Source organism: Pristiophorus japonicus, chromosome 10 (genome assembly GCF_044704955.1).
Source record: "Pristiophorus japonicus isolate sPriJap1 chromosome 10, sPriJap1.hap1, whole genome shotgun sequence".
Lineage (NCBI taxonomy): Eukaryota > Metazoa > Chordata > Chondrichthyes > Pristiophoridae > Pristiophorus > Pristiophorus japonicus.
In genome coordinates, this window is record NC_091986.1 from 54,033,073 (window position 1) to 54,048,547 (window position 15,475).

General features: G+C 45.4%; 1 protein-coding gene across 1 annotated transcript in view; it reads left to right on the forward strand.

Annotated features, from left to right (window-relative positions):
- Positions 1 to 15,475, forward strand: part of myo16 (myosin XVI) — a 1,091,439-nt gene that overhangs the window by 375,489 nt on the left and 700,475 nt on the right. The window contains exons 10-11 of the mRNA XM_070891428.1: positions 5,698 to 5,808; positions 8,245 to 8,310. Of these exons, the coding sequence (XP_070747529.1) occupies positions 5,698 to 5,808; positions 8,245 to 8,310 (177 nt within the window). The remainder of the gene's footprint in view (positions 1 to 5,697; positions 5,809 to 8,244; positions 8,311 to 15,475) is intronic.

The following is a 15,475-nucleotide window of genomic DNA, read 5'->3' on the forward strand; positions in this document are numbered from 1 at the left end:
GCTACCTCTTTTAGTACTCTGGGATGCAGATTATCAGGCCTTGGAGATTTATCGGCCTTCAGTCCCATTAGTTTCTCCAGCACTATTCTCTTACTAATAATCATTTCCTTTAATTCCTCTTGCTCACTAGACCCTTGGTTCCGTAGCATTTCTGGGACGTTATTTGTGTCCTCTTCCATGAAGACAGAACCGAAGTATTTATTTAATTCTGCCATTTCCTTGTTCCCCATTACAAATTCTCCCATTTCTGTCTGTAAAGGACCTACATTTATCTTCACTAATTTTTTTCTTTTTATGTACTTGTAGAAACTTTTGAAGTCAGTTTTTATGTTCCTTGCAAGTTTACTCTCATACTCTATTATTCCCCTCTTGGTCCTTTTTTGCTGAATTCTAAACTGCTCCCAATCCTCAGGCTTGCTACTTTTTCTGGCAACTTTATATAACTTCTCTTTGGACCTAATACTATCCTTAATTTCTTTTGTTAGCCATGGTTGGGCCACTTTCCCTTTTGTGTTTTTACGCCAGAAAGGAATGTATAACTGTTGCAATTCATGCATTCGTTCCTTAAATATTAGCCTTTGCCTATCCACTGTCATGCCTTTTAATGAAACTTCCCAATCTATCATAGCCAATTCATTCCTCATACTTTTGTATTTTCCTTTGTTTAGATTTAGGACCCTAGTTTTGGATTGGACTACTTCACTTTCCATCTTAATAAAGAATTCAATCATGTTATGGTCACTCTTCCCTAAAGGACTCCGCACAATAAGACTGTTAATTAACCCTTTCTCATTACATAATATCCAATCTAGGATAGCCTGTTCCCTAGTAGGCTCCTCAACATACTGGTCTAAAAAAACATCGCATACACACTCCAGGAATTCATCTGCCACAGTATTATTACGAATTTGGTTTGGCCAGTTTATATGTAGATTAAAGTCACCTACGATTACTATAGTACCCTTGCTAGATGCATCTCTAATTTCCTGTTTGATGCCGTTCCCTACACTACCACTACAGTTTGGAAGCCTATAGACAACTCCCAACAATGTTTTCTGCCCCTTAGCTCCACCCAGACTGAGCCAATATCCTTTCTCACTATTGCTCGGATTTCATCCTTTACTAACAATGCCACATCACCCCCTCTTCCTTTTTGCCTGTCCTTCCTAAATATCGAATATCCTTGGATATTCAGTTCTCAACCCTGGTCATCCTGCAACCATGTCTCCATAGTTGCAACTATATCGTATCCGTTTCCATCTATTTGCGCTGTTAATTCGTCTACCTTATTACAGTTGTTTTATGTATTCAGTTACAATGCTTTTAAATTTGTCTTTTTAACATTATTAGACATCTTAACATTATTTTGTACTATAGCCCTATTTGTCTTATCGTTATTTTTTCTTACTTGGACCCTATTTGTTAGCGCACTCTTTTGTTTGTATGCTTTGTCCTATCATGACATAATCTGGTTATCCTTACCACAATCACTTTCCTGCGTTGCTTCCTTTTCTTTTCTGTTTAGCATTCTAGATTGCTCTCTACTGCGACCATCCTCCCCCCTCCCCACCCCCTTATTTAGTTTAAAACACTGTTACCTCCCTAGTTCGCTAGAACTCTGATCCCAGCATAGTTCAGGTGTAGTCCGTCCCCACGGAACAGCTCTCTCTTGCCCGAGTGCTCCACGAATCGAAACCCACTTCTCCCACACCAACCTCTGAGCCACGCTGATTCTATTGCCCCTATGCTAATTTGCACGTGGCTCAGGTAATAATGCAGAGATTATTATCTTTGTGGTTCTGCTTTTCAATTTAGTCCCCAGCTGTTCAAACTCTCTCAGCAGAACCTCTTTCTTAGTCCTACCTATGTCATTGGTACCTACGTGTACCACGACAACTGAATCCTCCCCCCCGCACTCCAAGTTCTTCTTCAGCCCAGAGGAGATGTCCTTTACCCTGGCACCGGGTAGGCAACACAGCCTTCGGGACACATGCTCTTGGCTGCAGAGAACCCTATCTATCCCCCTAACTGTATTGTCCCCTACTACAACCACCTGCCTCTTTACTCTCTCCACTTGAATGGTTTTCTGCACCATGGTGCCTTGGTCAGTCTGCTCATCTACCCCACAGTCTGCACACTTGTCCTCAAGGGTTTCAAGAATCTCAAATCTATTGTACAAGTGCAGGGATTGAGGCTCCTACAATACTACCTCCTGGATCCCCTTACCTGCTTCACTCGCAGTCATACCCTCCTGTCCCTGACTACGTGTCAATTCTAAAGTAGTTAATCTAGAGGGTGTGGCTGCCTCCTGGAGCAAAAGTCTAGGTAACTTTCTCCTTCCCTGTTGTCTGGCAATGTCTGTAGCTTGGACTCCAGCTCCTCAACTCGAAGCCGAAGTTCGTCGAGCCGCAGACACTTAGCGCAGATGTAGTCGCCCTGGACCAAAACATCCAGAAGCTCCCACATATTGCAGCAGCAACGTATCTCCTGTTTTCCCATTATTTAAGTTAATTAATTAGTTTAGTGTTAATCAAGTATTTACCCTATATAGTTTATTAAATTAGTTAAACAAATAAAGGTTTGCTTTTAGTTATATGCTATATGTTAATTTAAAAGAAAAACTTAGCCCACTATCACTACCAATCACTTACCTGCCTTACCTGTGATGTCACACAGCAGAGTTCTCCCCACCCGGAGCCGCGCGATCTCCTGAAAGAGGCAGAAAGCCAGATAAAAACCCAGGCCAATGCGGGAAAAAATCTGGGAAAATTCCTCTACGACCCAACTAGGTGATCGAAACTAGTCCAGGAGATCACACTGTCCATACGCTGTGGTCTGCTGTGGCTTTTATCCCCACTCTCAGGCCTCGGTCTGCTCCCGCTCAGGTACGCTGCCGCTCTGCGGAAAAAGTTAGGAAAAACAAGGCAAAGCAACACCTCCCGCCCCACTTCACCGAACTCTCCCGCTTACCAAACTCTTGTTTTCTCACTTGGAGCTGATGCACTTCTGGCCTATAATGGACTCCGGACCCAAAGTGCTTGACTCTTACCTGCCCTCTGAAATGGCCTCACAAGCCACTTAGTTGTATCAAAATCGCTGGAATATGTCATCGCACGGTCTGCAGCGGTTCAAGAAGGTGGCTCACCAACACCTGCTCAAGGGCAATTAGAGATGGGCAATAAAGGCTGGCCTTTCTAGCAACGCTCACATCCCCTGAATGAATATTTAAAAAAACCTTCTGCCACCCTGAATAACTACCCTTTACCCCATTCTCTGATTTCTGTCTTGCAGCCAAATAGCTATTCATTCTGCTACTTGTCTTCTGAGTCCGCATAATCTTACTTTATTCATTAGTCTATTTTGTGGCACCTTACTTTTTGGAAATCTAGGTGAATTACATTTATTCATTACCCTTTTCTTTATTATAATTTTGGTTTCTAGATATTTTTCTATTTTCTCCTTTTGTAGGGATTCCATTGTTTTTCCTACCACCGACATTAAGCTGACTGCTCTATAGTTCCCTGGACATGTTCTATCACCCTTCTTAAATATAGGTATAACGTTAGCTTTCCACTAGTCCTCTGGCATTACATCTTTTTCTGACAATTTATTAAACAGAATGTGTAATAGTGCCGCTGCTATCTTTTCTCTAGATTATTTCAAATGCAAAGTTGTAATTCATCCAGACCTGGGGTTTATTCTCTTTGAGTTTGACTAGTTTATTTAATATTTCTCCTCTTTTTATTTTAACTGCGGTTATATCCTTTCTAATTTCATCTTCCGAAATCATGTCCAACTGATCCATCTTCCTGAAGCAAAATCATTATTTAATAGGAACATAGTAACAAGAGTAGGCCATTTAGCCTGTTCAGCCATTAAATCAGATCATGACAGATCTGCGACCTAACTCCATATACAGGTTGAGAATTCAAATTCCGAGTTTCGGAATCCGGAATGTTCCGGAATCCGGACGCCGAACCGATTGGTGGCAGGGTCCATAAAATGTTCCGGAATCCGGACCCGCCGACCTCGAGGTCCCGCTGTTGCCCGACCTCGGGCCTCGCCTCACTGTCCCTCACCTCACCGCTGCCTGACCTCGGGCCTCGCCTCACCGCCACTGCCCTTACCTCGAGGCCTCCTCGCCGGCTCGCCCAAACATCTCCTCCATGATGGGACCGCTTGACCAGCTCTTCGGCAGGCCCCACCTGACCACCTTCTCGGTGGCGGGACCCGCCCAAACTCTTTTCCCGGTGGCGGGGCCCTGCCTGAACACTTCTCCGGTGGCGGGGCCTGCCCGAACTCTTCCCCAGCGGTGGTCTCCGCCCGAATACCTCCTCAGCGGCGGGGCCCGCCCGAACACCATCTCGGCGGCGGGGTCCACCCGAACTCTTCCCGGGCAATGGGGCCCGCCCGAACACTTCTCCGGCGGCAGGGCCTGCCCGAACACCTCCTCGGCAGCGGGGCCCGCCCGAACACCATCTCGGCGGCGGGGTCCACCTGAACTCTTCCCGGGCAATGGGGCCCGCCCGAACACTTCTCCGGCGGAAGGGCCTGCCCGAACACCTCCTCGGCAGCGGGGCCCACCCGAACACCATCTCGGCGGCGGGGTCCACCTGAACTCTTCCCGGGCAATGGGGCCCGCCCGAACAATTCTCCGGCAGCGGGGCTCCGGCCGACGACCTCATCGCCCGGCGAACACCCCCACTGTTGGCGTTCCAAAATCTGGCTATATCCGAACCTGGGCTCGGGTGTTTTCGGATTCATGACGTCAGAAAGATGTTCTAAAATCCGGCAAAATGCAAAGTCCGGACCGGCCTCGGTCCCGAGGGTTCCGGATTCGGGGCGCTGCACCTGTACCCACTTTTAGCCCATATACCTTAATACCTTTGGTTAACAAAAATGTCATCAATCCCAGATTTAAAATTACCAATTGATCTAGCATCAATTGCATTCACAAAAGAGAGTTCAAAACATTTACCATACTTTGTGTTTAGAACTGTTTCCTAATTTCACTCTTGAAAGGTCGGGCTATAATTTTTAGACTATGCCCCCTAGTCCAAGAGTTGCCAACCAGTGGAAGCAGTTTCTCTCTATCTACCCAATCTGCTCCCCTTAATATCTTGAACATTTTGATCAAATCACTCCTTAACTTTCTAAATTCCAGGTAATACAACCCTAGTTTGTGCAATATAAACAGAAAATGCTGGAAGAAAGTCAGCAGTTAATGCAACATTTGTGGAGAAACAAAGTTAACGTCTCAAGTCGATGACCTGCTGAGTACTTCCAGCATTTTCTGTTTTTATTTCAGATTTCTACTGTCTGCAATATTTTGCTTTTGTCCTAGTTTGTGTAATCTCTCTTCATAATTTAATCCTTGGAGTCCAGGTATCATTCTGGTAAACCTACGCTGCAATCTTTGTCTTAGTCTTAGTCTTTGTCATGTTTGTGTCCCTCTCAATTATTTTCTTAAAGCCTCTTCATGAAAAAGAAGCACTCTCAAGGGAGCACTGGTCGTGAAATATTTTACCCACTGCCCTAATTTAAAGTAATGGATACAAAACCAGGCATTACGGATCTGTACTTTCCTGAAAAGCCCATCTGTGAAAGCTTCTCTGTGTCGGAAGTGCCTGATTGGGAAATCAGTTCCATTACAAGAATTTATGATGTTTTATTCCCCCTGACTGTTATAAAATGCAGGTGCAGCTGATTCCTCCTGCTCCGAACGATGACCTGTCTACTTTGAGTGAACTGACAGATAGAAGTCTTCTCTATGAAATTCAGAAGCGGTTCAGCAATAATCAGATATATGTAAGTACAAACATATAATCGTATTTTTGCGTTCTGGAATTTGCAATTGGTAAAGAAAGAAAGAAGGATTTGCATTTATATAGCAGCTTTCACAATCTCAGGACATCCCAAAGCACTTTACAACCACTTCAGTACTTTTGAAGTGTAGAAAACTAGCACTGTTGTAGAAAACGCAGCAGGAAATTTGCGCACAGCAAACTCCTACAAAGAGCAATGTAATAATGACCAGATAATCTGTTTTTTAATGATCTTGAATAGGGATAAATATTGGTCAGGACACCAGGGATGACTCTCCTGCTCCTTTTTTTATTTGTTCCTGGATGTGGGCGTTGCTGGCAAAGCCAACATTTATTGGCCATCCCTAATTGCCCTTGAGAGGGTGGTGGTGAACTGCCTTCTTGAACCACTGCTGTCATTGTGGTGAAGGTACTCCCAGAGTGCTGTTGAGGAGGGAGTTCCAGAATTTTGACCTAGTGACGATGAAGGAACACCGATATATTTCCAAGTCAGGATAGTGCGTAACTTGAAGGGGAACTTTCAGGTGCTCCTATGTGTCTGCTGCCCTTGTCCATCCATCTAGGTGGTAGAGGTCATGGGTTTGGGAGGTGCTGCCGAAGAAGCCTTGGCGAGTGGTGGAGGGAGTGAATGCTGAAGGTGGTGGATGGGGTGTCAGTCAAGCAAGTTGCTTTGTCCTGGATGGTGTCGAGCTTCTTGAGTGTTGTTGGAGCTGCAGTCATCCAGGCAAGTGGAGAGTATTCCATCACACTCCTGACTTGTGCCTTGTAGATGATGGAAAGGCTTTGGGGAGTCAGGAGGCGAGACACTGGTCGCAGAATACCCAGCCTGTCACTGGCTCTTGTTCCCACAGTATTTATGTGGCTGGTCCAGTTAAGTTTCTGGTCAATGGTGACCATCAGGATAGAGAAGTGGGGATTTGGCGACGGTAATGCCATTGAATATCGAGGGGAGATGGCTCGACTCTCGTTTAGTGGAGATCCACCACCTGGCACTTCTGTGATGGTGGATATAATATAATGGAGATTTAACGGATAAGGGCAAGTCCAACTAACAGCAAATCAGCATCCATTGCATGCGATTGTAGCCTGATCCAGAGGCTCACTATTCTCTGGGAAAAGAACCACCACCTGATAACTAACCTAGATTTTGCCTTATATAACTTAAATTTCTGACCTCTGGTGCTCCCTAACCTATTTAATTTAAACAAACTGTCAACTAGAACACAATCTATCCTGTATTTTAACCGGTTACAGGGATTTTTGGCCACTGGTCTTCAGTTTCTGGCACAGTTACTTGGGTTTGTCTAAGGCTAAGCAGAGAGTCTGTCCCATCTCATCTGTATGACCCTTATTTGAAGGGAAGGAAAGAGTGAAAGTATGGCTTCTGGAAGAGATAGACTATCATCTGCAGCCAGGGCTCACCATACCTTTAGGCAAGCCCTGTGCAGAAGTAGAGTGCAGGCACAATGACACTCGTGCTACAAGCAGAATGGTGATTGAATATACCACTAGCATGGTGAAGCACCGCTTCAGATTTTTGACCATCTAACAATACAAGTCCGTCCCCTCTCCAGTTGCATGAATAAAGAAAATCTGTTAAAGGCTCCTTAACTTTGTCTTGAAAAAGGCCTTACCATGACCAAGATTGCAAAGCTGTCATGCCAGCACTACACTGGATAGCCACCTCTTACTGATCAGCATGTTCCAGCAAAAACAATTTAAAGTTTTCAGAGCAGACTGTATTACATGTCTACTTGTGCTTGTTGTGCATATCTGCAGACTTACCTTGCAATTCACATTATTCTGTGCAAGTTTCTTGTGACTAATGGGTTTGAACAAGCAGATTTTTACTTTAGAATTGAAGCTGGACTCAGAGTAGCACTGAAAAATCTGTTAATCACTTTCTGCCAGCCTTGCTTCCTTGTTTACTTTACATGTTTACACCTGACATGTCTGCATGGGTTCTCCCAATCGCCCACAGGGTTAATGGCTAAAAATGACTGTTCACTCTGTTTCTCTAAAGTTTTCACCAATTTTCAGCTGAAGTTATGGTGGGCGATCGATAGAACCCTGTAGAAATTCTCTTCCTCTACAACACTTGTCAAAATACGGGCCAATGAGTTAATCAGATATAGAATGAAGTATAACTTAGAGCAGTGAATAGTGGCATACTTGCAAATCTTGAATCTAGTGATAAAGTGATATGAGTTTAAAAAATAAAAAAGCATCAATTCATAACCTCATTGCAATCCAAGATGGCAGAAGATCATATTCAATACTATGTCACTAGCTTTTTAAATTGTTACATAATATTGTTGTGCTGCATGATCCATTACTAAATATTGCACTGCAACTGATATTTCTCCTGCAGGACCAGAAGTCTCCCTAACAGCCATTGAACTATTGACTTTTTTTTCAGACTTACATAGGGCATATTTTGCTGCTGGTAAACCCATATAAAAAACTGCCAATATATTCCACCATGGTAAGTACCATTTTTTTCTTATTGAAATTACATAGTAGAGCACAGTTTCTGAGTTATCCCTCCCTGCACAGAACCCCATTGGATTGGGCACAGTTCAGACTATTTTGCATACTGGTCAGCAAGGCAGGTTCATTGCCCACCTGATTTAACAGGCCTAGGATTAATATCAGGAGCACCATGATTTAGAGCTGCTACTGCCATACGTGAGTCTCCATAGAGCAAGACTCTGCATTGGGATTGGGGAATCTCAATTTAGATCCAATAAATACAATAATTTTTTTCTCTCCATGGTATTAGGTTAAGTAGGCATTCAGGAGTGATCAACAAATTATACCATAGGTCACGCTGGTTTGCACGTCAATCTTTCCAAGTCGAATTTACGCCATCATTTCCTGGAAAACTCACTTACATATGGCACAGCAAACATGACCAATAGTGAGCCCTTGGAACCTTGGGTGGAAGTTGGGCAGGCCACATTGTTCGCATGCCTGACACAAGACTCCCAAAGCAAGTGCTCTACTCGGAACTCCTACACGGCAAACAAGCCCCAGGTAGGCAGAGGAAACATTTCAAGGACACCCTCAAAGCCTCCTTAGTAAAATGCAGCATCCCCACTGACACCTGGGAGACCCTGACCAAAGACCGCCCTAAGTGGGCGCTGAGCACCTCGAGTCTCATCGCCGAGAGCATGTAGAAAACAAGTGCAGGCAACGGAAGGAGCGTGCGGCAAACCAGTCTCACCCACCCTTTCCTTCAACGACTGTCTGTGACAGAGACTATAATATTGAACTATTCATTTACATAAGAACTCACTTTTAGAGTGGAAGGAAGTCTTCCTCGATTTTGAGGGACTGCCTATGATGATGATGGGTGGAAGTATTATAAAAAGCTCAGAACAGAGTTTCCTGCCATGGAATGTCACACTCCTTGATCCTCCCTCTAATCTTCCTCTATAATAATGATGAACTGGAGAACTCCCAGTGGGAAGCCATTGCAGCTAATTTTCCCTTCTGAATGCACTGGAAGGGTTGGGAGGTCCTAAAAGTATCAGTTTCAGACATTCACAGGTCGCTGATCGGGAAAATGTAAGATGTCAGTATGAAACAAGTAAAGAAAAAGGAAAAAATGAATTCCAAACTGCAGAGCTGAAGCTGCACAGCTTGGATAGTGCTCCTGGGCAGAGAATGATGGGAGAGCCATATATTACACTGTTAGCAGGTGAGCTCAGGCCCCCTGTGCCTAGATCCAAGGATACAAATATACGAACAATAACAGATAGATAAAGACCTACTGGTCCATTGAGTCTGTCCCACACAGTTGTGATACCTTGTGTCCAAAATCATATGAGGACTCCTGGGAGAGGCAAAAAAAACCCAGGCCAATTTGGGGTAAAAGTGTGGGAAATTTCTCTCCGACCCATCTAGGTGATCAAAACTAGTCCAGGAGATCACACTGGTCCTACACTGGCCCTGAATTCAATGCAGTCATCAACATCATAAACAGTCCCTCAAAAAGAGGATGACTTGCTTCCAGGCCAAAAGGGATGAGTTCACAAGTGTTTCAATGAAGGACCTAATATTCCAGGTCCCGAACTAAATCTTGAAGCACACCAGCCACCACACGGGCTTGACAGAGCTAGGTCTTGGCCCAGTGGCAAGGATTACCCAAGACGACTGGAGACCAGCTCTGCCGCATAGGCGTAGTGCGCACACATATCGCAGTGTGGGCTGGCCTGTACTGCCCATGGGCCCTCGCCTCTTCTGGCCCCGAACTCCCTGCATTAATTATCTTCTGTAAGAGGTAGTCTCCGCCCCAGCCAAAAACAGGTCCAGCTCTCGCTTGATGGAATTCAACCAATCAGCATCCATCACATGAGATGGCAGCCTGTTCCAGAGGTCCACTATTCTCTGGGAAAAGAGCCACCTCCTGACGTCTAACCTAGATCTATCCTTATACAACTTAAATTTGTGACCCCTGGACCTCCCTAACCTATTTAATTTGAACAAACTGTCAACTGGAACATAATCTATTCCCATCATTATCTTATAAACCTCAATCAGATCACCTCTGAGTCTACAATTCTTTGAAGTGTAGAATCCTAAATCTTTTAGCCTATCTTAATAACTAAGATACTTTAAACTGGGAATTAGTCTAGTGGCCCTCCTCTGCACCCTTTTGAAAGGCTCAATATCATCCACCATGTTAAGAGACCAAAAATGGGCACAGTATTCCAAGTGAGGCATGACTAACTAAGGTGTTGTACAAGGGAAAATAAGTTGCCTCATTGTATACTCAATTGTCCTATGGATAGATCCCAATACCCTATTTGCTCCAGCTATTGCTTCACGGCATTGTTCATGCACCTTTAAAGATGTGTGCACTAGAATGCCCAAATCTCTTTCTATCTCCACCTTCTTTAATGCTTTTCCCTGAAGGGTGTATGAATGTTGAGCATTTGCCCTGCCCACATGCAAGTTATACATCGTTTCCCAGTTGTTGTGTATGCGTAAATAACTGCCAAACTGAGCCAGGAGAAAAGTATCTTAACTGTGCTTTTATACAACCCAAAATGGTGTCCCAAAACCGGCATGAACCAGCATGAGTACAACAATTCTGAATAGCTCCCGCAGGGTCCTAATGCCTGTCCAGTGATCTGCAACAAATAAATAGATAATGAACAGAACATAAATTTTAAAACCACAGTCTATGTACAGACAAAGTCCTTGAGATAGCCAGGTCATGTTCTGATACGCTGAGACTGGCATGGAGCTTGCGGTGTTTGATGGAGGTTTTCGGTTGAGAAACAGAATGGTGCCTCTGTCCCATCCTGTTGGCGTTCTGAAATCTGGCATGCAAGTGTGGTTATCTTCGCGCTGGGGGGTTGAGAATGTCCAGTAGCCAGTGAAGATTCTGCCCAATCATGAGCTCAGCAGGTGTCTTCCCCATTAGCGAGTGCTTTGTCGAACGGTATGTGCGGAGAATGGTCTGAACCGCTTTGTCGAATATTTGGCCTGCTGCGAGGTTGGATTTCATAACCCTCTTTGATGATGCGCAATACCTCCGTTGCTTTGAGGATTGTGCTGAGCAGTAAGGCGATGCTCGATAGCATAACGAATGAGGAAATCGGCGAACTGGTCGGACACAAACTGTGGTCCATTGCCAATGTTTATGACCTCTGCAGAATAGTGACGATCATTGTTGAGGTCACTGAACTTGTAGCGATTTCTGGCCGTTTGCTTTGTAGTGTGAGACAAACTCCTCGTTGCGAGGGTCAATACCAGGCCACCATACTGAATCGCGAAATCTCTGCTTCAGGTGGACAATGCCAGGGTGTCCATCGTGCGTCAATGAGAGAATGCGCTGTTGAAGCAACTTGGGAATTACTGCTCTATCACCACGAACTATGCAGCCATCGTTCCAAATGGAAAATTCATCGCGAATTCTGTGGAATGTTTTTAGCTCTTCCGGAATTTGCTGAGGCCACTCCGTCTGGAGGAAGTGGCACATCTGCTGGAGCGTAGTATCACGCTTTGATTCGGTTTTGAGTTTGTCGCAGGAGACAAGGTTTCTGATGAACTCAGTGATGATCGACGTGACATATGTATCGTCATCTGTGAACAAGTCAGCACCAGAGTCTGAAACAGGTGTCGAGCGGCTGAACATGTCAACTACGTGGTTGCGACTGCCAGCGATGTACTGCGATATAAAAGTTGATCAGCTCCGCTGGGCAGGCCACATTGTCCGCATGCCAGACATGAAACTCCAAAAGCAAGCGCTCTACTCGGAACTCCTTCACGGCAAATGAGCCAAAGGTGGGCAGAGGAAACGTTACAAGGATATCCTCAAAGCCTTCCTGATAAAGTGCAACATCCCCACCGACACCTGGGAGTCCCTGCATCCATTCCGCTGCCACTGCTACTTCCCTCCCTTTCCCGACTGGGACAAATTTCCCTAAATATTCCCCGCTGACCTAGCCTGGAACTCATATCTTTCTCTAGATTCTATCCCATCACCTGCAATGCACTATCTGACATCATCTTGACCATCAGATCCACCTCCTGCTCCCTTGATCCTATTCTGTCCAAACTGTTGACCACCCAACTTTATGGGCTATATGTTAGCTGATATTGTTAAAGGCCCCCTTGCCTCAGGTACTGTGCCCCCGCTAACTTTAAATCTGCTGTCATTACCCCTCTCCTCAAAAACACCACCTTTGACCCCTCTGTCCTTGCAAACTACCACCCACCTCCAACGTCCCTTTCCTCTCCAAAGTCCTTGAATGTGTTGTCGCTTCCCAAATCCGTGCCCGCCTTTTCCCCAATTGCATGTTGAATCCTTCCAATCAGATTTCCGACCCAGCCGCAGTACTGAAACAGTCCTTGTCAAATTCAAAAATGACATTCTTTGTGACTGTGATTGTGATAAATTATTCTTCCTTATCCTTCTCGACCTTTCTCCAGCCTTCGACATAGTTGACCACACCATCCTCCTCCAAGGCCTCCTTCATCGTCCAGCTGGGTGGAACTGCTCTAGCTTGTTTCCACTATTATCTGTCTAATCGTAGCCAGTGAATCACCTGCAATGACTTCTCTTCCTGCTCCTGCATTATTATGTCTGGAGTCCTCCAAGGATCCAGCCTTGGCCCTCTTCTATTTCTCATCTACATGCTATCACTTGCCAATAATCATCTGAAAACACAACATCAGGTTCCACGTGTTTGCCAGCGGCACTCAGCTCGATCTCATCACTTCTTTGGACCCCTACACTGTCTCTGATTTGTTATACTGCTTGTTCAAAATCCAATATTGGATGAGTAAAACTGTCTTCAAAAAAACATTGGGAAGACTGAAGCCGTTCTCTTTGGTCCGTACCACAAACTCCATTCCCTGATTACTATTTCCATCCCTGGCAACTGTCTTAAACTGAGTAAGACCATTTGCAACATTGGTGTTGTGTTTGACCCCGAGATGAGTTTCCAACAACATATCCGTTCCATCACCAAGACGATTTCCATCTCTGTAACATTGCCCGACTTCAGCTCATCTGTTGCTGAAGCCCTCATCCATGCCTTTGCTAACCTGAGAGTTCACTATTTAAATGCTCTTCTGCCCGACCTCCCATCTTCCATCCAATATAAACTTATGCTATCCAAAACTCTGCGGCTCGTATCTTAACTTGCTCCGAACCTTGTTCACCCATCACCCTTTTGCTTGCTGACCTTCACTGGGTCCCGGTCTGACAACGCCTCAATTTAAAAATCCTCATCCTTGTTTTCAAATCCCTCCATGGCCTCACCCGTCCCTATCTCTGTAGCTTCCTCCAGCCCTACAATGCTACGAGATCTCTGCGCTCTTCCAATTCTGGCCTCTTGCACATATCCGATTTTAATCACTCCACCATTGGTGGCCATTCTTTCAGCTGGCTTGGCCCTAAGCTCTGGAATTCGCTCCCTTAAATCTCTTCGCCTTGCTATCTCTCTCTCCTCTTTCAAGCTATTGGTCCTCTCTGTCCTGTTATCTTCTTCTGTGTCTTGGTGTCAAAAATGTTATTTTTCATTGATAACGTTCATGATAAGTGCCTTGAGACATTTTGCGATGTTAAATGCACTATATAAATGTGAGTTGTTGTTGAGTGAGTGTGTGTAAAAGAGAAATTGAGAGAGAACTGTAATGCTCCCATAATTTATTAGTCCAGAAATATTCACTGGCAAGGCCCAAACATGAATAATGACAACTTGGCTGAAGTACCAGAAGATGACTGTCACCTGTGGCACCACCTGCCAGCACGGAAGGGGTAGAAAATGGCTTTGAAATATTCAATTTTTTGAGAATATAAATTTTTTAGTTGATCATTAATTACAGAAGAAAAGGCATTCTCCTGGTTTTCCTCAAAGGGATTTGTTTCCCTAATACACAACTTATCACCACCACCACCGCCGCCGCCGCCACCACCACCACCACCACCACCACGACCACGACCACAACCACCACGACCACCACGACCACCACCACGAGTCCTTTGGTGGCAGACCGGTCCAACATGAGAGCCACAAACTCTGTCACGAGTGGGACAGATAGTCGTTGAGGGAAGGGGTGGGTGGTACTGGTTTGCCGCACGCTCTCTCCGCTGCCTGCGCTTGATTTCTGCATGCTCTCGGTGTTGAGACTCGAGGTGCTCAGCGCCCTCTTGGATGCACTTGCTCCACTTAGGGCGGTCTTTGGCCAGCGACTTCCAGGTGTCAGTGGGGATGTCGCACTTTATCAGCGAGGCTTTGAGGGTGTCCTTGTATCGTTTCTGCTGCCCACCTTTGGCTCGTTTGCCATGAAGGAGTTCCGAGTAGAGCACTTGCTTTGGGAGTCTCGTGTCTGCCATGCGGACTATGTGGCCTGCCCAGCGGACTGATCGAGTGTGGTCAGTGCTTCAATGCTGGGGATGTTTGCCTGGATGAGGATGCTGATGTTGGTATGCCTATCCTCCCAGGGGATTTGTAGGATTTTGCGCCATCTCCACGCCAGGTCCAAGACCACCCCAACCTCTTCGTTGAGCTACAGTACGCGGACAACGCCTGCATCTGCGCACATACAGAGGCTGAACTCCAGGACATAGTTGACGTATTTACTGAGGCATACGAAAGCATGGGCCTTACGCTAAATATCTGTAAGACAAAGGTCCTCCACCAGCCTGTCCATAACATATACAACACAGATCAACTGCACAGCCTAACCTGGATATTAGGCTTTGGATAAGTCTAGGTGCCAATCTGAAGGTGTGCGTGCCAAGTACACTTAAAATATAGTTAAAACAGAATATGTTGCATCTCAATATGTTGCAGCCCCAGTAAAACTGAAGTCAATGGAAATCGGGGAAAACTCTCCACTGGCTGGAGTCACACCTAGCATAAAGGAAGATGGTTGTGGTGGTTGGAGGTCAATCATCACAGCCCCAGGACATCGCTGCAGGAGTTCTGCAAGGCAGTGTCCTAGGCCCAACCATCTTCAACTGCTTCATCAATTGGTATATATGTAAACTTGTATATACTTTGTACAACCACCAGAGGGCTCATCCCCTGGAGTCCCAAGGGATCCCATAATCCCTTGGGAGCACAAGTACTTAAGGAGGCCTCACAGGCTGGAGAGGCACTCTGGAGACCTGCAATAAAAGGCTA